The 27,719-nt window shown below is 47.6% G+C and overlaps 1 protein-coding gene across 1 annotated transcript in view; it reads left to right on the top strand.

Moving 5' to 3' along the window:
- The window catches only part of CCDC106 (coiled-coil domain containing 106), a 175,922-nt gene that overhangs the window by 64,323 nt on the left and 83,880 nt on the right, over positions 1–27,719 (top strand). The window contains exon 3 of the mRNA XM_086930452.1: positions 19,610–19,719. Within this exon, the coding sequence (XP_086786578.1) occupies positions 19,689–19,719 (31 nt within the window). The 5' untranslated portion in view covers positions 19,610–19,688. The remainder of the gene's footprint in view (positions 1–19,609; positions 19,720–27,719) is intronic.

Below are 27,719 nucleotides of genomic sequence, written 5' to 3'. Positions count from 1 at the left end.
CTCATGTTGTCAGTCCTGCGTGAGTGTCTGAGGATTTAGCGTTACATACAGTGTAATGTTCACCTCAATGAGGCACAAATAATCATTTATTGTGTATACATGCCCACATGGCTGCCAATGTCCGATAATGTGGGTCAGAGCTATGTTTGTTTGTTCCACATGTGCACTCCTATGACGTGTGCGCGCTCTGCAACTGTGTTGCTCGGCATTGGCCCCAGTCGCCTTCAGGGGTATTGAGGGTCACTCGTGAGGATTGGGTAGGCCTCGCACTTTGCATTTGGCAGGGTGTCACATTCATCGTGGTGCTGCCGCACTTGCTGGGAGTTGTAGTTGTTCAGGCGTCGTATGCGTGGAGATGTTTGGTACGTACCTCTGATGTTGACCGCGGCAGCGTCTTGTCTGCCGGAGGTGCAGCAGGTAGAGCAGCTGGAGGCCTGTCTCACAGGAACCCTGGCGGCTCCGGGGGTTTGGATGGGTACTGTACCGGCTCTTCCTCTCCGTTGTTGTTTTTCCGCCATCCGCAAAGTGGTGTTTTTTAGGCAGCGATAGGAAGGGCTGTCTACAACATCGTAATCTGTGGGTGAAACGTATTTCCGCACACCGGGCCTGCTCTATTGGCTCTGTCCTCCACCTTTGCGTACGCAAAAAACGTACGGAGCCTGACAGACCACACCAGACGATAAATGGCCTCTGTGGGACCATTGTAATTTGGTGGTTGCGAAAAACGCACCTGGAGCGGGGAAATTGAACGGTTTCCGCCACCAGCACAGATGGCCTTCCATCCCGCTTCGTAATAAACACCATAGTTAGACTGCCATTAAATCTGTGGAGTAGAAACCGCAGGGGCTCTTTGATAGTGGCAGAGGTAGCGAGTCCTTAATGTCATGCAGAAAAGAGAGTCAGCTCTTTGGATAAGATAGTGGCCGATTTAATCTTCTCAGATCAAAAAGCAGTGATCTACAGAATGGGTCTAGAAGAGAACATGCTACAAATGGAGTCTAGGCTGCAACTCCTGGATAATGTGTGCAGAGAAACTGTGAGAGTTCTGGTGGCACGACCTGATTGAAGAGATAACCAGCTTCAAATGGAAATTGAGACTTTAGGTGACTCTCCCTTGACAGGCCTGGGAAGGTAACAGGATCTGGTGGAGTGGTGAAGGGCATGGTGATGATGGTGGCTCACAGACAGATGAACATGAGTGACGACATCTGGAGAGCAGTTGTTTGCAACTGGAAGATTCTTAGTGGTGACAGTTTTGTTCTACTTTATCTTAACCTTAGTCCAGCAACCTTGGATCTCAAGAAAGCCTTGCATTCTATTTAGGAAGATTTGAACATGGGTATATGTATGTCTCTCACTTATTCAGTGAGGTCAAAGGCAAAAGATGGTCTTTCATGTAGGCAGACATCGCTAAGTGGTTTATTGTTATGGTTCAGAATGCAGGACCATTAATTCTAATCTATTGAATGACCTGGTTTAGTTTTGGAGCTTGCTTAATGCAGAGGGCATGGAGTGTACCATAAATGTTTGTGCTTTAGGAGTGAGGTAAGGGTGTGTGTTTTAGATGCTTGTTGACATCCCTTTCCCCCTAAATGGCCCTAATCTCTTTGTTCTCTTTTCCCCAGTGCGCTTATGGGTTGCCCAAGCAATAAAAAAAGATTTCATCTTGAAAACCCTTCTCTCCAAAGGAAATGTTATATTGTGTTGTGTTGTGTTATGTTCTGTTATGTTCTGTTATGTTCCATTCCCTCAAGGGTATCATGTCACTGAGCAGGTTTTTGTGCCTAGTCCTGCCTGTGATAGGTTGGTAAACTGAAAAGCCAGGTCTTCAGCTTTTTGAGAAATTCAAGAAGAGCGGATGAGGCTCTGATGTGGAGTTAAAGATCGTCCAACGCTTTATGAGCGATGTAAGAGAACCACCATACTCCTCATCTAGTTCTGTATGTACGTGGGATGTGGGTGAGTAGGAGTCCTGCCGGACATGTCTGAGTGGTTGGTGGTAGAAAATGCAGCTGTTCAGGTAGGTTAGGCCTGAGTGTGTAGTGCCTTGAATGTGTGTGAGAAGTTTGAAATGAATGCATTTGTGTATTGTATTAGGAACCAGTGTAGCTCTGAGGTGAGGTGTGGTGTGATGTGAGTTCTGTGTCGGAGGATGAGTATGGCTACCGGATGATTTGTAGTCTTCCAGTGAGTTGCCTGGAGATCCCAGCATAAAAGGTGAACTCTTAGTCCAACTTGCTGGTGACTAGGGTGTAAGTGATAATTTTTCTAGTGTTGCTTGTTGAAGCAGGATGCATTGACTTGTCCGATCATGGCCAGTTTGCTGTCGATGATTATTCAGAGATTCCTGGCATGGGTTCTGGGTGTGGGTCCGAGTTCGGCCGGCCACCATTTGGAATTCCATGGTGATGTGTCCTTGCCATTGATCACTACTTCTGTCTTGTTTGTGTTGAGCTTAAGACAGTTGGCTTTCATCAGTTAGCGTGAACGTATTTCTTGTGTTGGTGGTCTTACCCAAGAGGGAGAGTATCAGTTGCATATCGAAAGGAGTGAGTATGAGTTGCCTGGCACGAGGCGTGGTGAAATTAATGATGATGGCGAAGTTTTCCTTGATGCTGTTCGTGCTGGCGTCAATGTAAACTGCTAGAGCTGTGCGCTTGGTGTTTTGTATCTGCTGGTGGTAGCATCATAGGGTTGATTTAAAGATCTTTTTATCTGCGGTGTCTCAACTTGTTCGCCGCTGGTGCTCCAGTTGCTTTCAGTGGCGATTCTTCAACCTGAGTTCCACTGTGTACCAGCTGGCCTGTGGTTAGGCTCTTGCGTTGGGTTGTGCTTGAGGGAAGCCGAGGTGTTGGCAGATACAGTCATCCAGCTTTTGAGGTTTTTAATGGTTTTCAGCAAGTCGCTGGTGTGTCCGGGCTGGTGTTCAGTGAGGGTAGATGTCCCCTCCTCTTTTGAGATGCTTTTCCAGCAGCGGTGGGTGATTCCATTGGTGGTAGATCTGTAATGGTGCGGGATGTGTATGTTGAAACTGATGAGGCCATTGTCTGCCTAGGTCATAGATGCTGGCTTGTCAACTGTGATGTTGCTGAGTGAGGATCTAGTAGGTGTCTGGCAGTGTGGATGGATTGGGTAATGTGCTGATTGAGGCCACGGTTTCTGAAGTTTTTTAGAAGGGTCATAGAGTCTGGGTCAGTGCGGTCTTCTAGGCGAAAGTTAAGGTCTCCCAGGAGGATGAAGGTGCTAGTATTGATGATGAGGTGTCCATCGAAGTGCGTGATGTCGCTGGCAAAAATTGTGTGGGGTACTGTTGGTCTGTATACTGGGCTTTTGCCCAAGCAGAAGTTGGATGTGATGTTTATCTTGAACGTGAGGTGTTCCATGAAGTTGGGGGTGTCCGTGGTGAAGTTGATGTAATCATGAATATGATGATGACTCCAACTTTGGGTTTGTGCTGACAGTCTTGCCTAAAAATCAGAGCTATTCAGGTCATTTTGAGATAGTTAGCACTGTTGAATTTCTTACCTGTGATCTGCAGTTTACAGGCAGATCTCAGCTGTATACATAACACGTTCTTCTTGCAACCTCCATAGAACAGTAGAATTTGAGGGAAGTCATGTACTTTCTACCCAACACACGTAATATCATTATGCCTTTAAGGACCTATGACCATGAGCATCACTGAGGTGATTAATCTATTTTATGTCTTTTACCTACAATTCTAAATCATCTGACTTTATAATGCCTTTACTTTTTAAACTAGAAAGCTCACATCAGTAGTTCCCAAGCATTCTAATTATTGTTGCAAAACCTTTACCTGTCTTTTTACACTTCCCAATTTACTATACCTGCGTCTCTGTGTGTGTTATGCACTTGACTCTAACATGAATGGTGATAACCTGCACACTATCAATATCAACAATTTAAACAATTTTTTATCAGTTTTACAGTGGTGCTGCCCCTGGTCCTGACTAGCCCCTGTCAGGCATGTAATTCTCAACCAAAAACACAAACAGAAACTTTTTGAGTGTGGGACACACTATTCACTAGCCCTAACGGTGCAAATATAATGTATTCAGACTTGTATTATAGTTCTATATTCATACAATAGTAATCCAATAGGTACATCAATAGTTCTATACAATGGGCATTCCTATCAAATATGACAAAACATAAACATATAAGAACCAATAATGTAACAATTTGTTCTTGTTAATTTTCTTATTCTTGTTTTCATATTCTCATTTTTTTCATAGTCTTCATTGTATACATGAAGGTCTTGAAGTATTTATTTCTCCCTCCCAATGCATTTCGGTAAAATACCTTCCTCAGGGGTGCACTGAAAATAATGCAAAATAAACTTTTAACCACACTAATTCCAAGTTACAACATATCTCACAAGTAATACGGAGTGTGGGATAAACTCTTGATCCCACCATCAATAATGTGCGGTTATTTGTTTGCCGTGCTCACTAGACAAATATCTCAAAATCAACTCTTCTCAAGCGTGCCTATATCCCCTGTGTGCAGATCGCTATCTTCTCTGTGAAAAAACTGTTCACCCTGACACCAAACCCGTGCTGTATAAAATGCTCACCTGTGCCTGAAATACAAATGAATACCAGCAAGATTATGCCGCCTAAAGGGGGCGCTAGGTGGCGCACGTGCGGAATGGCCGCTGTGTGGTGAGGCTCCCGTTGACCGGCAATATTATCCTAAATTTATCCTTCTCTTACCCCGCCTACACAGTGACACCTGGCGAGGAATGGTCTCTCCTACCTTCGAGATGCAGCTAGTGTGAGCTCCGGAGCTGTGGGAAGAGCTGGCGAGCGCCAGTGAGCATTTGTAGTGGAGGGCGCGCATTCCACTTGTAGCCCCTGAAGCAGCTGGCCAGAGAGCCTCGGTACGAGAGGCCCCGGCCGACCACGAGGAGTGTGGGCCTCGGCGTCGGAGGGTGTCCGGCTCCGTGTACCGGGTCTGTACCGGAGCCAGCGGCAGCAGTCTAACATCACGGAGCGGCTTGCTGGAGGGACTCGCTCAGCTGCCTTAGGTTTGTGACTGTGCCTGTGGCTGCGGGACGCGGAGGCTTGGTCGCCTCGGAGGTGGCTGGTGCGACCATTTTGGGTGAGGAGAGCTGAATCCCAGAATTTAAACTATTGCCAGACTATTGCGCTGCTAGGGGTGCCTGCTATCTGTTTCGGCGCAGCGCTTGCCAGCGGGGTTAGAGGGGGTGCCTTAAAGGACTGTTGACAAGCAAGGAGTGGAGATAACACGTGAGAGGAGTGGATCTCGCCATTTTCCCTCAATTTGCGGTGGAGGCCCTCATTGCGGGCTGTTTTCATGGTATTGAGGAGAATAACGAGTGGTGCGGTGAGTGGATTGCACGCGAAGTCTGGCGGCATACTGCGACATGGCATCTGACGTTAGGGGTGTATTGCTGAGGGCTAGAAGACTGAAGGTGGTTGGTGCTGCAGGTGCACTGACTCCAAGGAGGGGTGCGAGAAGATCCCGTGTGCTGAGAGGCCCTCTTGAAGTGCGAGACTAAGTTCTGTGGATTATACTAACGGACACTGAAGAGAGAGGTCAGTCAGCATTGCTGGGCTCTTTGAGTGTGGACGCTGGGTCGGCTATAGCTATTGGGCGCAGAGTCAGCGTAGTGACTATATTGGAGGAGACGGCTGTTGCTGGAGGAGCGGGGGTGCACTGCACCGAGACTGTGTGGTGCCTCAGTGGGATGGTCCTGGACCTTGGGGTCACCCTCGCGGAGCGGAGCTGGGTGTGATCCCTGCCGAAGCAGAGGGCGGTGCTGTGTTCCCTAGCCCTTCCTGTTGAAGGATTCGCTGGCCCTCAGGGGTGGCCTGCTTGAGCCCTTTCTGTCTACCATAGGTTTGGAGTTGCTCTTGTTGGCAGTCGGTGTGGGGCATTGGGTTCTTTGTTTGTGTGGTTGGGCCTGGACATATGACGGGGCGAACAGATGCTCGCCAACCGAAACTAACATTTGAGGCTAAAAAGGTCAATAAGCAGTGGATGGCGCTCGAGGAGGAGGAGGGGGACCCCTCTCAGCAACACTCTCTGAGCAACAGTTCTGGGGATGGGTGGGGGGTGGGGGGTGGAGTATGTACTTCTGGCATGATTGGGATGTTTCAGTGGGAGGGGGGTGGGATAGAAGGGGAAGTTCATTGCCATGATGCTGTCACAATGCTAGTCGCTGGAGATATCTATGCTTTGTCATGTACGCAGGTCAGGAAATGTTTACATGTACTGCAGAATGCTTGGAGATTGACTTTTCTGTTTAATGGCCCAGACAGGGGATGATACACTTAAAATCATTTCATGGAATGCTAGGGGCCTTGGGGATCCCAGAAAGAGAAGGCAGGTGCTAGCTTACCTCGATAGACACCAGATTCAAATTGCTTTCCTACAGGAAACTCACATTGCGCCAGGTGCGGGGAACTCATCCGCTAGCCGTTGGGCGAGCTGTCGGGTGTTTGCCTCCTACTCTTCCTATGCCTGAGGCACAGCAATGCTCTGCAGTAAACTAGTGCGCTTTGAGAGGATGGGGGTGGTGGAGGATCGCAGGGCAGGTACACCATCCTTTGGGGGAGATTGGGACGGGATACTGTTACACTTGCGAACTGTTATGGACCAAATGTGGATTTCCCGGAATTATTTGCTGAATTGTGGGGAAAGACACTGGCAGTTGGTTCCACTCATGTCATTTGGGGGGGTGATTTCAATGTTGCGATGAATCCGCAGTTGGATAGGTCCAATGGAGGGCCACAACATTACACTAGGGCACGGGAGGTTCTGCAGGACATAGTTCTGGAGCGTGGGTTGATAGACAGTTGGAGACATCTGCATGCTACATTTTACGTCCTATAAGAGGACATGGGCGCGCATTGATTACTGTCTGGTTACACGGGGCTAGGGTTGGCCATTGGGAGCGTGACACATTTAGCTCGGAATTTTCTTGGACCATTGTCCGGTTAAGATCTCACTGACTGTTCCGGGGTATGATAGACCTCGCCCAAGCTGGCGGCTTCAGCCTACGGCTCTCTTGGATACGGTTTTTCGGGCTGAACTGGGTAAGGAAATTGAGGACTTTTTCATTCGAAATAAAGGGTCGGTGGACAGTGTTGACGTGGTATGGGAGGCTTTTAAAGTAACGATGCGAGGGCACTGCATCTCCAAGAGCTTTGGGGTGCTGCGGAGTATACAGGATACAGTGCGTAAGCTGGAACGGGATTTGAAGGGGTTGGAGAAGAGGATAGGGAGAGGGGAAGTAGGTCAGGTGCACACAGCTTTTCGCACACTCTTAACTGAATATGAAGAGGCTACGCACAGGGAAGTGAAGTTTTGGGGGAATTATTTGACAGCGCGCAAGTATGGAGAGGGGGACCGGCCAGGGAAGGTATTGGCTGCACTAGCTAGAAGTTCTCGCTCTAATGCCCACGTGTTGGAAATTTAAGGACCCAGTGGGGAGACATATAGGGATTCATTACAAATACTAGAGACATTTGTCATGCACTACACGATCCTGTACACCACTCAGAGGAAGGATGTTATGGATTTGGAGGCTTTTACGGAAGATGTAGCGCTTGTCTGACTTGGGAACATACAGCAGAAGTTTCTTAGCCATCCCTTTGAATTGGATGAAATTAAGGACGCCATAATGAAACTCCAGAATGGGAAGGTGCCGGTTTCTGATGGCCTCCCGGCAGAATTTTACAAGGTCTGTGTTGATATTATGGCACCGTTGTTGAAGGAGGTTTATGAAGAGTCCTTGAGCTAGGCACTCTTCTTGCTTCCATGAGGGAGGCAATAGTTACCTCCTTATTGCAACCAGGTAAACCCCCAGAGTCCTGTGACTCTTATAAGCCGTTGTTGCTGATGGATTGTGACACTAAAATAATGGCTGAGGTATTGGCGAATAGGTTATCCTTTTTACTTGATAAGTTGGTGCTACCCGACCAGTCGGGGTTCGTGCCAGGTAGAGTGACCTCCCATAACCTTAGGACCCTATTTGCATTGCTCCTGAATGTAGCGCCGGAGCTCCCACTCGATGCTGTTTTTCTTGATGCAACAACAGCATTTGACTCGTGGAGTGGGATTATCTCTTCGGAGTGCTGCGTAAGATGGGTTTTCACGAGGTATACCTCTCCTGGATCGAGTTATTATCGAGTTATTATAACATAACCCCACGGCTCAAGTGCTGGTTAATGGTCATCTGTCCTGCCCTATTACCGTTTCTAGGGGCACCCGGCAGGGGTGTCCGTTATCACCGCTCCTATTTGCTCTAGCGGTGAAGCCCTTGGCTTGCAGGACAAGGCATTCCGGTGTTGCCAGCGACAAATATTAGTTTCGCTGTATGCGGACGACATTACCCTGTATGTCAGAGACCCACAACAATATATTAACCCCATCTTGCGTGAGTTTATAAAATTTGGTCGGTTATCTGGTGTCATCATCAATTGGGGAAGTCGCAGGTTTTCCCACTCACCCGGCGGTGCAGCAGTTCCCATTAGACTACCCGATAGAGTGGTGTGGCTCGGAGGTGCGCTATCTTGGTATACAGGTCTCTCAGGATAAGGACGAAACTATACGTGCTAATTACGGAATGGCCATCACATGGCCTAACTCCAATGTCACTCGATGGATATCATTACCTTTGTCTCTTGCAGGGAGAGCGTTATCAAGATGGTTGTCTTGCCCCAATTTCTTTATTTATTTCTTAATATTCCTTATGATCCAGGGCGGTTTTTCTTTAAAACACTGCTCACTGAACTGCTTTGGTTGTTATTGGGGGGAAACAGGCGAGGCTCGGATTGTCAACATTGACGTGGCCTTATGAACAGGGAGGGTTTGATATTCCCGACTTCGAACTCTATTTTTTAAGTGCATGTGCGCATTATGCCTATTACTGGGTGCACCCTCCTCGCTACATGCCACAAGTTGCAGCTGAGGACTGGCTTGCTGCCCCTACACCCTTGAGTGGTGCAATAGTTGGGCCTCCTAGCACACGGGCGGCGCCACCTTCCACTGTTACGAGCACTGTGGATGCTTGGCATCGCATTGCGGCTTTGCTTGATGTGTCTCTTATTTATTCTCCCCAGCTCCCATTGTCTTCTCATCCGGCTTTTTCGTTGTTGCAGGAGAAGGGTTTTCAGAATCTTTGTACACATGTTCACGTCGCTACCTGGGGGGACCTTTTTCATGAAGGGGTGTTTCGTACTTTGGACCATTTATTGTCGGGTATACAACCCTCGCCCTTGGACACGTTCCTATACATTTGGCTTCGACAGGGGTCCACTTGCGTTGTGGGAGTGTCCACTCATACAGGAGTACTGGGAGCAGGTTCTGGCTGCTCTGGGCACAATGATTGATCAGGTCCTGGAGCGACATCCGATCTTAGCACTACTGGGATATACAACGCAGGTGCCTCTTAAGTACTGAAAATGTGTTTCTCTTTCTCTATTACTTGCCAAATGCAGGGTAGTATGCAGGTGAGGTAGAGGACGTGCTCCGAAATTCAAGGAATGGCTAGCGGATATGATATACTGTCAAGAGCAAAGCGTCACCTATGCTGAGTTGCTACTGCTGGCATCCAAGCCCAAGGATATCTGGGGGCCACTGCTGGAAGACCTCCGTGTACAGGACACTGGGGGGGCTGATGGCGAACTGTGTAATGCTTGGTGGGTTTTTGCCACTAGATGTGCATGAGGAATGACCCTGATCCAGAGCCCAAGGTAATTTATGTATTATTTACTGTCTGACGTCGTTTTATTTCATGTGAACTTCGCAGAGACCTGTTACTACATTTTGTGTACTTATCAATTGCTGGATTGATCGAGCATATGGTATTATTAGTGGTATAATGTGGAAGCGACAGAGTGGTGTAACATCAAGTCATTGTTCTTATGTAATGTGTTCTATAATTTGTCAGAGAAATAGAAAATAAAGTTAAAAAAAAAAAGATTATGCCGCCTGAAAGACACGAAAGTAGTATGTATGTATCACGTTAATCATCGTCTCTGTGCTCAAACCATAGCCTGATTAACCTCAAACAGAAAAAAAACCTACTTGATATGCTCCAAAGGCAACCCTCCTCTTGTTGCACATACCCGTGTGCTAGGTAAACTATGTATCACGCTGTAAATACCACTGGCAACACAAGAAAGAAAAGAAAAGAAACGTTGTTTATTTCCTGTCCCGTTTAACAGGACCGATACATCACCCAACCTCTCCAAATGGCTGCCCACCCACGTACCTTGTCAGTGTTAGCTGCTAAACGCTTCCACCTCAACTCGTGCAGTTCAAACTCCCGCGTCAACCGCGCTTAGGGGGAAATGAAGCATACTATACCACAATTGCGGTTCACGATTCTGGAGAGGGTGTTGGAGTCTGAACATGTTGATGTTACCAGACATTTGTCACAAAGAGAGACATTTTGGATACGTTTTCTAAAAACACTGATACATTGTGGCCTGAATGACAAAATAGAAATGATGTGTTTTTTATGACAAGCCATTGGTGATGTATGTATAACGTGGTACTCTGTAACTGTTTTTGATTTTACACTTAGAACGTTTTTAATTCATGTTGTTTCTCATGCTCACTGATGACATTGTTGGAATTCGTAAAATAGATACATGCCTCTTTAAATATCAGCGACTAGAAAAAATGATTAGGGGTTCTGCCCACCTCACCCTCCCGTACCTGTGCAGGAGACATCCAAGGATGAAAAAAGTAGAAAAAAATGGTACTGAAGGGATCAATCCACTTTTAATTCTCAAACAAGATACAATTAATTTTCTTGTGATTAGCAAATTAAGTCAAGGAAGCATATCTATAAGTTCATATATACATACATGGGCGGACAGCCAGAGAGGCACAACAAAAAACAATTTATAAACAACACATCACATGTACATTCTATACAAATATACAACATATATGATATCAAAAACACTTCTATGTACCCTTAAGACATCAGCAGCACACTGGGGACTCATTAATGGGATCTCACACTTTTGAACTATGTTTGACATATGGCGTATTATTTTAGATGAAATATTGGGCATTATCAAGCATTGTTTTGTATTGCACTTTTTGGATAAGGCTCTTTTGCCTGGAGGTTGGCTCTGTAATTCACGTTAGTTCATGTAATGGAATAGCAGACATTGTGTTGCTCGCATTTAAAATGCCTATTATATGAATGTCACCGGCATTTTTAGCAAGATTGACTAAGGGGCGTCGGGGGAAGTCTTTCTTCCATTATCCAAGCTTGGTGCAATATAGTTGTTCCATTGTTGACTCCGATAGAAAACGTCACACGCTAAAGAGGGACTTTTTAACAGGGAGCACTGCGCTTGGTTACGTGCTATTGACGCGGGAGTTTGAACTGCATGAGTTGAAGGTGGAGGCGTTTAGCAGCTAACACTGACAAGGTACGTGGGTGGCTAGCCATTTGGAGAGGTTGGGTGAGGTATCGGTCCTGTTCAACGGGACAGGAAATAAACAACTGTTTCTTTTCTTTTCTTTCTTGTGTTGCCATTGGTATTTACAGCGTGATACGTAGTTGACCTAGCACACGGGTGTGTGCAAATAGAAGAGGGTTGCCTTTGGAGCATATCAAGTAGGTTTTTTCTGTTTGAGGTTAATCGGGCTATGGTTTGAGCACAGAGACGGTGATTAACGTGGTATATACATATGTAACGGGGAGGACCCGGACCCACCAGGCTTACCTGTTTTACCTCTTTTCAACCAGAACACAAGGACCTGGAGAACCACGGATGTCCTCGGAGACAAGGAGCCCGACGAGAGCGCAGAACCCTGTTTCTTTAATTGGGCGGAGCTGGACTCGAACTACATCACAGGGCCCGCCCCCATCCCCCAGGTAAAGGCAGTCCCAGAAAGCACACAGGTGTGTGTTACACCCGGAGGCGACGGAGGTGAGAGCGACGGAGAAGAGGACGAGTGCGGAGTGGAGAGGAGAGCGGCAAAGAAGACGGAGGAGAGGCGGGAGCAGAGGAGCAGAGACGAGGACGGAGCGGAGCGGAGTCAGGAGGCGGAGTGGAGACCGGAGCAGGAGAGTGAACATCGGAGGAAGGAGGCAGAGTGGAGACCGGAGCAGGAGAGTGACCATCGGAAGAAGGAGGCGACGGACGGAGAAGAGGACGGAGAGAGGAGAAGCATATTCGGCAGACCCAGGAGAGACGAGCCCAACAAGCCAGGAGGCCAACCGGAAGGCGCATCGCCCAGCCACACTTCGAGGGAAGTGTGGCTACCAGAGGTACGATCAAGGTTCTCAAGTTGGGCGGGATTTAAGTGGTCTAAACCCCCGTAAAGGCACCTTACGCCTCCCGTGCACTACCCTCCCTTCACACCCCTAGCACTGCAGACCCTATTGGTGTTCTCTTTGCACGTGTGATTCCTCACTCCCTTCCCTGTGCCTTGTGGCAGTTCATCATTCTAAAACCGTGCTGTCTTTGCTTTCTTTCGGAGCGGCTTGACTACGTGACATCGTGGAGGACGAGAGCCGAACCACAAGTCCCAGAAGACACCGGGATGACCGCCGGACCGCCATCGAGAAGCGCCAACACAGACAGACGGCAGAGTCCGAAAGCCCCCTGCCCTACTACAGGAAAACGATACATAGCAAAAAGTACTTTCAAACTAATAAAACCTGCCCTCCCTAAAGTTCCTGTGTCAGTAAGTCTTTTCGAAGGGAACCTAAATGAGCCTACACCGACCCCAGTGAGCAGGGTCGGACCGGAAGTGCTACAAGTGGTGGAGAATGCGGGGACAGCGATAGCCATCAGGGACACAAAGATGGAGGAACTGTTACAAAGACTGGTGAAAGGGCAGGAGCAGCTGGGTTGGGCGGTGGAACAACGGATAGCCACCGCTCAAGCGGACCGTGATACCTTCAGAGACACGGTGGTAAAAAGGTTAGAGGGGCTACAACCGATAACAATCGACCCGGCAGGCAACCCGGTCCGCGAAGTGCGGCAGCAGATATCCACCCCTTCTGGAACCTCCCTACAGAAGTATACGGCGGGTGAAGATCCCGACGCCTTCCTCATCAACTTCGAGAGGGTTGCTCTGGCCTGCGGATGGCCTTTGGAGAAATGGCCCTTCTTTCTCGCCCCTCTACTAACAGGCGAAGCCCAGGCTGCCTACCAGGTGGCCAACGGCAATGGGCAGACCCCGTATGGTCAAATAAAGACCATCATACTGGATCACTTAGGCCTGGACTCAGAAGCCTACCGTGTCCGATTCAGTAAGGAGAGAGGGACCCCCGGAGAGAACCCGAAGACGTTGTTCTTCCGCTTGAAATCCGCAGCAGACAAGTGGCTAACACCCTCTCAGAGCACCAAGGAAGCCATAATGGACAAAATCTACCTCGAGCAGTACCTCCAGGCTCTGCCCTTCGGGACCCAGCGTTGGTTAAGGCAGCACTCCAACTTGACCACAGTGCAAGCAATGGAAATGGCCTCTACGTTCACATGGGCTCAACCACGCCTGCACCCTATGGAACCCGAAAAAGGCAACAGAGCCCCAATACGGATCGATCCCTTTAGAGTTGGAAGGGGGGCGGACCATAGTGGTTAAGGTTGGAATCCTGAATACCCTACCTGAAGAGCTGATCATAGGGACCGACAATCCCCACTTCCTGGACCTCTTCTCTGAAACCCTTAACAAAACGAACACTGGAACCACCAAGGTACTCACAGCCCCGGATCCCTGGGAAGGGGACCGTAGCTTCCAATTCGCCCAAGCCAACGACGCCACGTTATTCAATGCGTGGGAACAGGCACATGCCGACCAGGATAACCCAAGCCCCAGGTACCCGTGCTTCGTGATACAAGACGAACTCCCGTACAGACAAGGGAAACAAGACGAACCCAAACAACTACTGGTTCCAGTATGCTTCCGGGATCAGGTAATGTTCTACGCCCACACACACCTCCTCGCAGGTCACACGGGGAGCGAAAAGACCACCCAGAATATCCTGCGCAATTTCTATTGGCCGGGAGTCTATCAGGACATCAAACAACACTGCCAGACATGTGACATGTGTCAACGTAAAAACCTACATAGACCTCCGGCTGTACCCTTGCAACCGTTGCCAATCATCGGGACTCCGTTTGAGAGGGTGGCTATGGATCTCATTGGGCCCCTCCCAAAGACTCGGAGGGGAAACCAATACGCCCTTGTGATAGTGGATTACGCCACCAGGTTCCCCGAAGCGTTTCCCTTGAAATCCCCCACATCCAAGAACATCGCGGAAAAATTTATGGAACTTTTCTCCCGGGTAGGATTCCCCAAGGAGGTCCTTACCGACCAAGGGACGCCCTTCATGTCCCGAGTGATGAAGGAAGTGTGCCTCCTCTTGGACCTCCACCAGATTCGGACTTCGATTTATCACCCTCAGACCGACGGTCTTGTGGAACGATATAACGGGACACTAAAGAGCATATTGAAGAAAATGCTCACAGCCAACAGAACGGACTGGGACATGTTGCTACCACTGGCACTGTACGTTATTAGAGGCCAAACACAGAGCAGTCTTGGATGCTCGTCGTTCGAAATGCTGTACGGAAGACAGCCTCGGAGTCTCCTGGAGATGACGAAAGAGTACTGGGAGGCAGAACCATCCCGAGATACGAAATATTTGTTGGAATACAGCCAGAACCTCAAGAACCAGTTGGGGAAAATACGGGAGCTGGCTTACTCCCAGCTGGAAAAAAAACAAACGAAACAAAGAGTCCACTACGACAAGGGGAAGAAGTGGAGAAGGATGGAGGTGGACGACTGGGCCTTAGTGTTGTTACCATCTACCACCAAGAGGTTTCACACAGAGTGGCAAGGCCCCTACCAGATCATCGAAACTATCGGTAAAACCACCTACCGGCTAAGAATGACAAGAAGGAAAACCCAAATTTTTCACATTAATCTTCTGAAGAAGTGGTTAGGACCCCCACCTCTTTCGGCATATTCCGCGAACCCCAAAGACAACAGAACTGAGACCACGGTAGACCATCTCGTCATCAACGAAGAATTGTACCAAGGACAACAGGAAGGATTACAGAGAGTCCTCAATCGATATTCATCCATCTTTTCGGACCTGCCCGGCTCAACAAAACTGGCAGAACATCGAATCGAAACCCCGAAAGGCACCATAGTAAAACAAAGACCCTACAGAATACCTGCCGCCAAACGAGAAGCCATAAGCCGAGAGGTGAGAGAAATGCTCAAACTAGGAGTAATACGCCCATCCAGAAGTGAATGGTCCTCGCCTATAGTGATGGTGCCTAAACCAGATGGGAGCAGTAGGTTCTGTATGGACTTCAGGGCCCTGAACGCTGTCTCATCGTTTGATGCTTATCCCATCCCAAGAATCGACGAGTTGATCGAAAAATTAGGCGAAGCCCAGTACATCAGCACCCTCGACCTCACGAAGGGGTACTGGCAGGTGCCCCTGCGAGAAGAAGACCGCAAGAAAACCGCGTTCGCCACCCCTGAGGGACTATACGAATTTACAGTACTTCCCTTCGGATTACACGGAGCCCCCGCGACGTTCCAAAGGCTGATGAACGAAGTACTTCGGGAACACCAGAACTACAGTTCAGCATATCTGGACGATATCATCATCTTCAGCCCCAACTGGGAGAGCCAACTACGACACCTACACACCGTCCTCCTACAGCTGACAAAAGCAGGATTACACATCAACTCGAAGAAATCACGAGTCGGTTTCCAAAAGGTGAAGTACCTCGGGTACGTCTTGGGGCATGGGGTCATTGAACCACAAATAGAAAAAGTCAGAGCCATCGCAGACACCCCCTTTCCCACTAACGTTAGGGACATGCGGGCCTTCTTGGGGCTGGTGGGGTATTACCGCAGATTCATACCCGCCTTCTCGGATATAGCAGCCCCACTCACAGACACACTGAAGAAACAGGCAGGGAAACATGATTTCCAGAAACCCTCCCCAGAGATGTGGAGGGCTTTCAAAACCCTTAAAGAAACAATCACCACAAGCCCAGTACTCCCCTCCCCTGATTTTTCCAAACCCTTCATCCTCCAAACGGACGCCTCTGATTTCGGGATTGGGGCGGTGTTGTCACAAGAATCAGACAATGGGATAGAACACCCAATACTGTATATCAGCCGTAAATTGTTTCCCAGAGAAGTGAGGTATCCCACGATTGAGAAAGAGGGCCTAGCCATCAAGTGGGCTGTAGCCAAACTGCGGTATTACCTGGAGGGACACTCTTTTAAGCTGTATACCGACCATGCACCACTGCAATGGATGAGCCGCAACGCCTCTAACAACCCTAGAGTGATGCGGTGGTTCCTTTCACTACAACCGTTTACCTTCCAAGTACTACACAGAAAAGGGAAAGACAATGCTAGCGCTGACTATCTCTCACGTTATCCTCTCCCCCATCGGGAGAATCAAAGGGGGGAGGGGTGTAACGGGGAGGACCCGGACCCACCAGGCTTACCTGTTTTACCTCTTTTCAACCAGAACACAAGGACCTGGAGAACCACGGATGTCCTCGGAGACAAGGAGCCCGACGAGAGCGCAGAACCCTGTTTCTTTAATTGGGCGGAGCTGGACTCGGACTACGTCACAGGGCCCGCCCACATCCCCCAGGTAAAGGCAGCCCGAGAAAGCACACAGGTGTGTGTTACACCCGGAGGGGACGGAGGTGAGAGCGACGGAGAAGAGGACGAGTGTGGAGTGGAGAGGAGAGCGGCAAAGGAGACGGAGGAGAGGCGGGAGCAGAGGAGCAGAGACGAGGACGGAGCGGAGCGGAGTCAGGAGGCGGAGTGGAGACCGGAGCAGGAGAGTGACCATCGGAGGAAGGAGGCGGAGTGGAGACCGAAGCAGGAGAGTGAACATCGGAGGAAGGAGGCGGAGTGGAGACCGGAGCAGGAGAGTGACCATCGGAAGAAGGAGGCGACGAACGGAGAAGAGGATGGAGAGAGGAGAAGCATATTCGGCAGACCCAGGAGAGACGAGCCCAACAAGCCAGGAGGCCAACCGGAAGGCGCATCGCCCAGCCACACTTCGAGGGAAGTGTGGCTACCAGAGGTACGATCAAGGTTCTCAAGTTGGGCGGGATTTAAGTGGTCTAAACCCCCGTAAAGGCACCTTACGCCTCCCGTGCACTACCCTCCCTTCACACCCCTAGCACTGCAGACCCTAGTGGTGTTCTCTTTGCACGTGTGATTCCTCACTCCCTTCCCTGTGCCTTGTGGCAGTTCATCATTCTAAAACCGTGCTGTCTTTGCTTTCTTTCGGAGCGGCTTGACTACGTGACATCGTGGAGGACGAGAGCCGAACCACAAGTCCCAGAAGACACCGGGACGACCGCCGGACCGCCATCGAGAAGCGCCAACACAGACAGACGGCGGAGTCCGAAAGCCCCCTGCTCTACTACAGGAAAACGATACATAGAAAAAGGACTTTCAAACTAATAAAACCTGCCCTCCCTAAAGTTCCTGTGTCAGTAAGTCTTTTCGAAGGGAACTTAAATGAGCCTACACCGTCCCCAGGGAGCAGGGCCGGGCCGGAAGTGCTACAACATACTACAGATTTGGTGTCAGGGTGAACAGTTTTTTCACAGAGAAGATAGCGATCTGCACACGGGGGATATAGGCACACTTGAGGCGTGTTGATTTTGAGATATTTGTCTAGTGAGCACGACAAACAAATAACAGCACATTATTGATGGTGGGATCGAGAGTTTATCCCATACTCCATATTACTTGTGAGATATGTTGTAACTCGGAATTAGTGTGGTTAAAAGTTTATTTTGCATTATTTTCAGTACTCCCCTGATGAAGGGATTTTACCGAAATGCATTGGGAGGGAGATGTAAATACTTCAAGACCTTCATGTATACAATGAAGACTATGAAAAAAATGAGAATATGAAAACAAGAATAAGAAAATAAACAAGAACAAATTGTTAAATTATTGGTTCTCATATGTTTATGTTTTGTCATATTTGATGGGAATGCCCACTGTATGGAACTATTGATGTACCTATTGGATTACTTTTGTATAGATATAAAACTATAATACAAGTCTGAATACATTATATTTGCACCGTAAGTGAATAGTGCGTCCCACAAGCGAACAGGTTCTGTTTGTGTTTTTGGTTGAGATGCACTTGACTCTGCCACCCAGTAAGGTTCTAGGTTGCCTAACATGAAAATAAAGAAACTATAAATACAAGAAATACTAACCACTTGAGATATCCAAGTTGGAATTCAGCTTGTGACTTACACAGTGGAAGTGATCAGTTTTACAGGCCCCATAACCCCTTAACCTTAAATTATCTTACTGTTTGGCATTTGACCTGCTGATTTCACACACAGCAAATATAACAATGAAACATCTGACTGTGTCTAGAGCTCTCCGTCTAAAGTGAATTACCTGATAGGGCAGTCTTACTGAATTGCAACCATGGACAAATCTCTGCAGTGACTTTTGACTTTATTTGCTGGGTTCTGAACAGATTATATTCGGATCAGTGCAGCATGTGCTCAACTCACTGAACTATCTTTAACATAGTTCAGTGTCTGTTCATAACGCATAAATTATACAGCATGTTTCCGTACGATTCATTTAGTTTTACCATTATTTGCAGAGCTTCACATTTGCACATAGATACATAGGCGAAGCGTGAATAGTTTTGTAGTGCAACTAAATAGTGTTAACTTTAGGAAATTGATCAAAGATGTTATTAGTCGACAGCTCAATTACACGTGACACAAGAAGGATTCATCTTGCAGTCAGCCTGGTCAGGAATTAAGCTAGTTGACCTCCTGCTTATCCGCATATGTGCAGTATGTGCATCCACCTACTGATATGCTTCGCTAGAGAAACCTTCCATGTCTAAAGTCACATTTACAATTTATAATTAATGGATAATCTCTGAATGCTTCATACTGGGGGCAAGCAGCTACAGAGCCTCATTATTTTGAAAAAGCAAATGAATATCACTGCCTGAAAAAGTGGGAGGTGGTTTCTTGAGTGAGTGGATGGGCCCATGATTTACAAGAGCTCCTCCCATTCTGGAAACGTGGAAAAGATGGTAAAGCATTCCTCTCAAACTATTAAGAACCAGGTGGAAAAGATCATGCATACTTTTATTATCACAAGTGTTGTTGCCATTTTCTATTGCACTTGATTACTGCAATACTTGTAATTGTAGTCTTTGATGTATGTTTTCTTCCACTGATTCTTACAATCTGGAAGGCATACTGTATGGTGTCTTTCACTGTCCAAGGATGTGGCCATGTCTTGTACAGCATGGAGCCCATTGCCTGTCTCAAGTGGCCCTCCCACACTTCTCCAGGTAGCTTCTTCCAACTGTCAAGGCTTGGAGTAACTCGGCTCATCGTCAATGAAATGCAGCTTGCGCAAGGGGTTACTGTGAGATGGAGGAGCTGTCCCCTCCCCCTTTTTTCCTGACTCTAGTTTGTGGCCTAACAAGGTTGCTGATGCTGATTGATGCCTCATGGTTAACATCCACCTTCTACAGTTTATGCAGCTCTCTGTCTTTATTTGCCTTTTCTATTTCCAGACCTCACTGGAACCAGTGGCGCTTAAAGTTGTCCAGCAGAACGCTTTCTGAGAAGGGGGGACGCTGGAGTAGAATCTCAATGGCAAATCACAACCATCTAGCACAAACAGGTAAAGCGCATGGGGAGCCATCCACACATATGTCTTATATATTCAGATCAAAGGAGTGGAGTTCTTAAGAAGAAGTTTTCTTGTAAAGAGCACTAGCCTCTGTAGTGTTGAGTTAAATCCTCTAGCGAAGAGCTGCAGGCAGCTCCATGTTCAAGGAGATTTCATATTTTCTTATTCAGCGGTTGTAGTGGGATGTATAAAGCTGCCTAAACATTTACAGAAAAAATGGCAAAAAGGGCCCAATGTCCCCAGTGGTGTTAAGTTTAAAAGAAAAGCCAAGTTGTGCTTTTTACAGCACACACTTTTCCAATAAATCAGATAATAGCAATAAGGGCCAGATGTACGACCATTTTATTTTGCGCCTTGCAAATTGCGACTAATTATGAGTCGCAAATTGCGAGGTACAAAATAAAATGTACAGCAGTGTGTTTAACACTGTTTGCGATTCCCAATGGGGGTCGCATATTGCGAGGCTCATTAATATTAATGAGCCTCTCGCAATTTGTGAGCCCATTGGGAATGACAGGTCCTTCCAGGGATGGTGGGCTGCTGGGCTCAGCAGACCACCATTTCTGGGACAGCTTTGAAATAAAGCCATTTTTTAAAAAATTCAGGCCTTTTCCCTTAAATGAAAACGGGATGCATTTAAAAAAACAATTAAATGAAACGTTTTCGTTTAAGTGCAGGCAGTGGTTCCTGGGACCATTGCCTGCCCTTTAAAAATATTTTTGCATGCATTTGCAAAGGGGAAGGGGACCCCTTCCCATTTGCGAATGCATTACCACCTACTTGAAGTAGGTGGTAATTGCGAGTGTTTTGCGACTGCTATTGCTGGTGCAAAACATTAGTACATGGTTTTGAGACTCGCTATTTGGAAGAGAATGCCCCTTCCAAATAGCGAGTCACAAAACCTATTTAGTGAGTCGCAAATAAATTGTGATTCGCTAAATAGGCTTTGTACATGGCCCATTGCAGGTCGTACGTCTAGCCCTAAGTCTTATAGGCATTTCTGAAGGCATGTGCCTGAAATACTTATATGGTGTGACAAGCAAGCCCACACTTTCCAAAAGTACACCCCCCAAAAAATGATGAAAATTAGATTGATAAAACTGTGTATTTTTCAAGACTGGGTAAAACCCACAGGTTTTACAGACAATTCAAATATTTAGGATATGCAGTTTGACAGTCCTTCAATTTTCAAGAAATCCCTAACATCTTTATTTACTTTTGCCTCCCACTTTCTTTCATTTAGCTACTCTCCACCTTTCATGTAGATTATATATTATGTATTATGACTGAGAATCTACTTGTCAGGTAAAAGGTGGGAAAATGAAAAGTTACACATATCACACAAACTCAATTTGTAGTCTGCATAACAGATGATGTGTGTTCTCCACATTAGTTGGGAAATATTAGTTATAGCCACAATTGCCCCCTGACTTCAAGGAAAAACATCTGCAATAGTGTTTCAAGTTATTAGTCAAATATTATCTTAATATATGTTTTGCGACTGTTGCTATTTCGCCCATAACACCAACTTAATTTTTTTTAAAATATCTGCATTATGATTCAAATATCAGGTTTCCATTTTTGGGTTAAGAAACTCAACTTCCACAAACAAATGTTTATAGTTTTTCTAAAATAATATTTTCTGTGTCCCATAACATCACCTTTATCATTTTTACTAAATTCCAGAATTTGAACTCCCAAATATCAGCTTTTCATTTTCATCACATACTCCCTTCCACTACTGTCCCATGAGGACAGAATTGGCCGCATTCACCTGTATATCACCATTTCATAACATTATTATCAATTGTATGCCATGGTAGTCATAACTGGTGGAAATCCCTACTCTATGCCCGGGGATCCCCATAAGATGGTGTGGCTGCTCGCCGTATCATAGGAGGCACAGTTAGGCTTGGGATAACCACAATTTTACCAGGATGTCCACAGTAGTGCCTAGAATGCCCACAGTATGCTAGGTTCACGTTGTGACTTGCCTTGGTTACTATGCATCCTCCACACGTTCCCATGTCCCTGCTGATCAGCCACTGTGTGAGGTCATTAGAATGTTGATAGTGTTTGTGCTTAGATGAGTGTCCGCCCTTCCTAAGGGTTTAAAGGTGTAGGGGCATGTGTTTAGCCCAAGGTTGTATGGGTGTACGTTTTCTCTGTCCTGTTTACTATTCAGGAGTAAAGTGGGTTGAGTGACACTGCGTTCAGTTTTTGGGGTATCTGCACTGTTGCATTGTGAATTTATGGGACATATTGATTGGGCTGAGTAGCAAGGATGCTGCTTCTATTGGGGCATTACCTGTAACTTGGAACAAGCTTATTAAACCATCATCTTTAATCCAGTCTGCTTGGGTATGCACCATCATTTATCAATTGTAAGAGTCTTCTGGGCAGCGTCTTCCCTGTGAAGAGACAAGTGTTTAAAACAAAGATTTTATACACATTTCCACAAGCCCTCCTTAATTGTTGTGCCACAGGTATATATTGTGTTATAGGACTTTAACGTGGCTTCAGAAATGAAATGAAATGAAATTTGATTTGTAGAGCGCATGGCTGCCCGGAAGCGTCCCAGCGCTTGCTTAGGGAACCCGTCCTGGTATTCCCCTGCGAGACATCCCATTACTGGGCAGCCCCAAGGTGAAAGCCAGGCATTCCGCTGCGAGGGGCCGTTGTGGAGATTAAGCAAGCTATTGCCCAGAGTTACAGAGTGGGACTCCATGATTGGAATAGGCACCGAGGTGAGAATTGTCAGGTCCGGGGAAATTTGAGCCTAAGACCCGCCGAGGCGGGGAATTGAACCCTGGTCCGGGCCAGACCTCTGCATCAGGGTCTGCCGCTCCAACCACTTGAGCCACACTTCTCCACTGAGCCACACTTCTCCACAAATGATGAAGAGAGTTCTCTGTAAGTGCTTAACCGACTTGTCGGGGAAGCTAATGGCAACTCATCCTCTGCGCACGCACTCAAGGTGGCTTCCAAAACCTAAATTAGGAAACAGGGCAGAAAAAAGGGGGGGGGGTTGACTGTAATGTACAGTCATACAAATACATAACATAAAGATGACTTCACATGCTCAGGGTGGAAGGCAGATGTCCGTTATATGTTCAATTACAAACCCAGGTCCACGCAGTTAATGGGCAACAGTGCCAAGATACATGTATAACTATCCAAGAGGACTGTGTATTAATACCTGGGTATGAGATGGCAATACCCAATATTAACAATAAATGAAATGGCCTCTATCTCAGGCTGTCCTGAATGTTAATGAACAAAAAGAAAAAAAGAAAATGTACGAATATTACACACATATCCCTGGAGATGCAGGATGGCAAGGAACTACTCGCCTATGGGGTTGTACCCAGAGAGAAATGAATCGCTAAGGTTGTGATGATGACACTGCATAATAGGTAAAAAACTATGGTAAAACTTCACCCTCACTGTGATGTAGGTCTCCATAGTGGTGGTAATAGGGAGCTAGTTGCACAGGACAGAGAGCACCCGAGCAGTCCATCTAGCTAAAGACATCGATCTCTACAAACCTCTACTAATGTGTCAACAATTGCTACATCATGATAGATGGGCACCATTATGTTAGGGATGTTCCTAATATTGTCAAGGATGCAGTTCCCCTAACATGCCATTAATGTTCCAGGAACACAAAGGATATAAACCATTATTGTCATGGATGGACACCATTAAATTGGATATAAGCACCAATATTGTTGGGATAATACCGGTACGCCACAATGGCCATAATTATAACAAGGATAGCACCAAAATGCCAGGCATGGAACTTTTTCCAACATCAGGCATTACACTTGTGATGGTCCCAACATGCTGCCCACAGTTAACACATGGATGGCCACCATGATGCTAGGCATAGCAGCCACTGTGCATGAGATGGTCATGAGTGTGCCCTGGAATTCGCCTGTGATGCCAAGAATAACTGTCACCCACCAGAAGTGCATCATCCGTTCTAACTGCAGGCGCATGCAGAAACAGAGACATCATCTTCCAGAGGCACACAGAACATTAGTTCTTTCTTTCCTATCTTTATTAAATTATTATCTTATCTTTCTTCTCAGTACTGCCTTCTTTTATCTCTTTCCTCAATAGCTCCAACACCTCACTCGTTCCATATAACTTTATCTGTCCACTCATCCCTATTATTTGAGACTCTTTGTGCTTTACTTTTAGTTTTAACTATCCTACTTCACCATAGGCCCCCAGTAAGGGTAGCTGATAAATTCTCATGATCCCAGAAATAGATGTTAATGGGCCCAGTAAAATTATAAATCATGTGCATTTCTCACAGCATTTCACAGAAGGTTACTCCTGCTTAAAGCAGTCAAAATCTCAGTGTGAAGCTCTGGGGAAAAAATGTTGGGAATCACATGGTCAGTGACGGCTACCGCCCCCTCACTGTGTACCCACATCAACCCAGAACACATTGACACAGAACGTGATTGTCTTTGGAAGGCGGGGGATCGCAAGACCCCCCGGCCGTATTTATTAAGATACAAAATAATAACAATTTTAAACAAATGATACAATTTTATGCAAAAATATTCAGGAACATTAGATACAATCATATCAACAAGTATGATAGGCTAACCGTAACAAGATTCTAAAACAGCTTGTTTCCTAACCGAATCTAACATCCTCCTCTGAAAATTTTTGCATACTAACATTTCTGGCCATATGGCGAGGTAGCTAACCGGTGTCAAGTCTTACAAGCTGCGCCCTTACCGCAGGTGCGCATGCACAGCCGAGCCTGTTAATTACTCAGTCCACCCGTGCAGCCGAGCCCGTTAATTACTCGGTCCACTCCGTGAACTCCATTTAACCACTGAAGGAAGACCCTTACTCGCGTCATACGCTGACGTCATGAGTACACGCGGGGTGGCTACCAGCCTAAGGACAGCGTGATTCCCCTACCCGCGCCCCTTTGCAGCACCAGTTATACCTGCCCCTGAAGTTCTAGGAGGGGCCAGTGACCCCTCCCCCCCTGGGCGGACACCTCCAAAGGATGATGCCGCCCCCTCAGACCTTAAAATAGCTGCTCACCGGTCATGACCTTAACGCATGTCCATACCCTAATAAATACGACGACCTGTGGAAAAAAGGACTAAAGGACAACTACACTATCTAAATCAACATATCATGACATACCATCGTCAGGCTACTAGGGGAAAAAAGGCCTAAACAAAATTGCAACCAACATTTTATGTTTCAACACCACTTCCCAAATGGGAAATAAATAATTAATAGACGACAAAACACACAGAACACAGGTAAACAGTATGCACTACACAACATTGTAACCGACATTTATGATTTAATGCCACTTCCTAAATGGGAAATAAATAATTAATACACGTCAATCCACACTACAAGACAGGTATACAATATACAAAACACTGCAATGTTCCAGGGATGGTGGGTGGGGAAAATTAGGAAGCCCCGAGCGCGGGGCATGACCAGTGTGTGGGAGCATCTAAGCGACAAGAGGGCCACCTGAGCGCTCCGCCCTCCTTTATTCCTGGGATCGCGGGGGAGGGGGCGGCACGCCCCCGCCCCTCCGACCCGGAAGACTGCACAACGCCTTCTGGGTCAGGGGTCGCCAGCCAGCCGGTGGTGCGGCGCACACCCCCGCGTCATCATTGGACGGCGGGAGGTCACGCCCCCACCACCGGGAGGCATGGGAAGAGGGGATCGCCGCACCGCATGCGGGCGGGGGGGCCAAGGGCCCCCCCTTTTCACATGGTCAGTGACGGCTACCGCCCCCCTCCCTGTGTACCCACATCAACCCAGAACACAATGACACATGTGATTGTCTTTGGAAGGCGGGGGATCGCAAGACCCCCTGGCCGTATTTATTAAAATACAAAATAATAAAATTATTAAACAAATGATACAATTGTATGCAAAAATATTCAGGAACATTAGATACAATCATATCAACAAGTATGATAGGCTAACCGTAACAAGATTCTAATACAGCTTGTTTCCTAACCAAATCTAACATCCTCCTCTGAAAATGTTTGCATACTAACATTTCTGGCCATATGGCGAGGTCGCTAACCGGTGTCAGGTCTTACAAGCTGCGCCCTTACCGCAGGTGCGCATGCGCAGCCGAGCCCGTAAATTACTCGGTCCACCCGTGCAGCCGAGCCCGTTAATTACTCGGTCCACTCCGTGAACTCCATTTAACCTCTGAAGGAGGGCCCTTACTCGCGTCATACGCTGATATCATGAGTACGCGCGGGGTGGCTACTAGCCTAAGGACAGCGTGACTCCCCTACCCGCGCCCCTTTGCAGCACCAGTTATACCTACCCCTGAAGTTCTAGGAGGGGCCTGTGACCCCTCCCCCCCTGGTCGGACACCTCCAAAGGATGATGCCGCCCCCTCAGACCTTAAAATAGCTGCTCACCAGTCATGACCTTACCTCCACAGGCCAGCATTGTTACCCGACGATCTGACCTCCCCCTATGTACTCCTAAGAAAGGTCATACTCACCTCGCAAATCCCTGTAGCCATGCCAATATGTTATTAGACCACAGGACGTTCCCTGCCTCAGTCAAGTGTACCCAGTCCCGCAGGTAGAAATGTTCCCCCAAATACACCCATGAGGTATCGTCTGCAACCGGGGGGCTCGAAATAATTTGTCCAATTATGTGTTGATCCTCTTTACCGAGTGATTCAACGCCTTGACCGAGTCCCCCCCCCTCGCCACTGCCACCGAGGTATAAGTTGCGACCAAACTACCGTGCAACCTGGGCATGTCCTGGCCACCCACCCCGCAGTGGAGATGATTTCCTCTATAAGGAGGCGCCTCCCCAGTTTGGCCAAATCGTTCTCCCCCAGGTGAAGTATCACCACTGACTGGGGGGGCGGGTTGCTGAGATAAGAGTTCCTGAAGGTAATCTCTGAACTGGCTGATGCATAGGCCCCCCCTCCCAAAGAAGGAAACACAAAACCCCTTTTTCTCCGCCCTTCTCCTCCTTTCACTTGAAAGAAAAACACGCCGCACATAAGAGTGGCCCACAATCCAAGTCACCAATGTCCGTTGATCTTCATGTCGCTTGCGTTGAGCTGCCATCGTTCCTTGACGCCCCTCGTCGAGTTCCTCCCCCGCGTGACAGGTTTGAGAAACTGCAAAGACCAGAAAATACCAGGCGTGAGTCACCTTGCCATGTTATAGCATGTCAGTCCGTACATATCGTTTGGAACATTCAGACGACCATCTTCCAATTCTCTTAACCTTCTCTACTGAGAGTCCCCTTACAACTGCCTCAGTTGCTGCCCCAATTCTAAAAGAGTGGGTACCAAATTCCGTAGGATCAAAGCCTGCTTTTGCGACCGTCAACTCCAAGACTCTTCTAAACTGATACCTGGTCAGTGGTGTACCGTCGGCGTGACACAATAGTGCCCCCCCGCCGCACCCTCCCGCTGCCTTCTAAAGACCTCCACATGCGAGACCGGGCAGCAAGGATTGGTCCGAGCCCGATGGAGCACTTTGGTATCCCCCTGTCCCTCCTGGTCAGTTTTTGATCTTTGAATTGTCACCCGCATTGTATCCTCTCTGATCACAACGCAGGCCACTTGGAGGCCGCCCTGTTTATCCCTCTTTGACGTCGCTACCAACTCGCCTATCCTTAGCGCTCCATAGAAAGCTAGTGCGAACGCAGCTTTGAACAGCAGGACCTCCCATGTTGAGCTACAAACGTCATGAAGTGCCGATAATAAGGCTGTGAGCCTTACCAGACCTATCGATTTCCTCGATCCGACGAGTGTCCCTGTATGCGGCGCCAACCCCTCAAAGCCTTGCGCACCACAAAAGTGTTTGTAGGATCCCTCATGCCTTTGGCCTGTGCGAAGAAGGAGACAGCCGCCCTATGCCTATTCGCCGCTGCCACGGAGCGCCCTTCCTTGTGCATCAATTCCAGATAAGCTACAAAACTGTCATCTTGCACCCAGC

This window comes from Lissotriton vulgaris, chromosome 7 (genome assembly GCF_964263255.1).
Source record: "Lissotriton vulgaris chromosome 7, aLisVul1.2, whole genome shotgun sequence".
NCBI classification, from domain to species: Eukaryota; Metazoa; Chordata; class Amphibia; order Caudata; family Salamandridae; genus Lissotriton; species Lissotriton vulgaris.
This window is presented reverse-complemented; position numbering and strand designations above follow the sequence as displayed.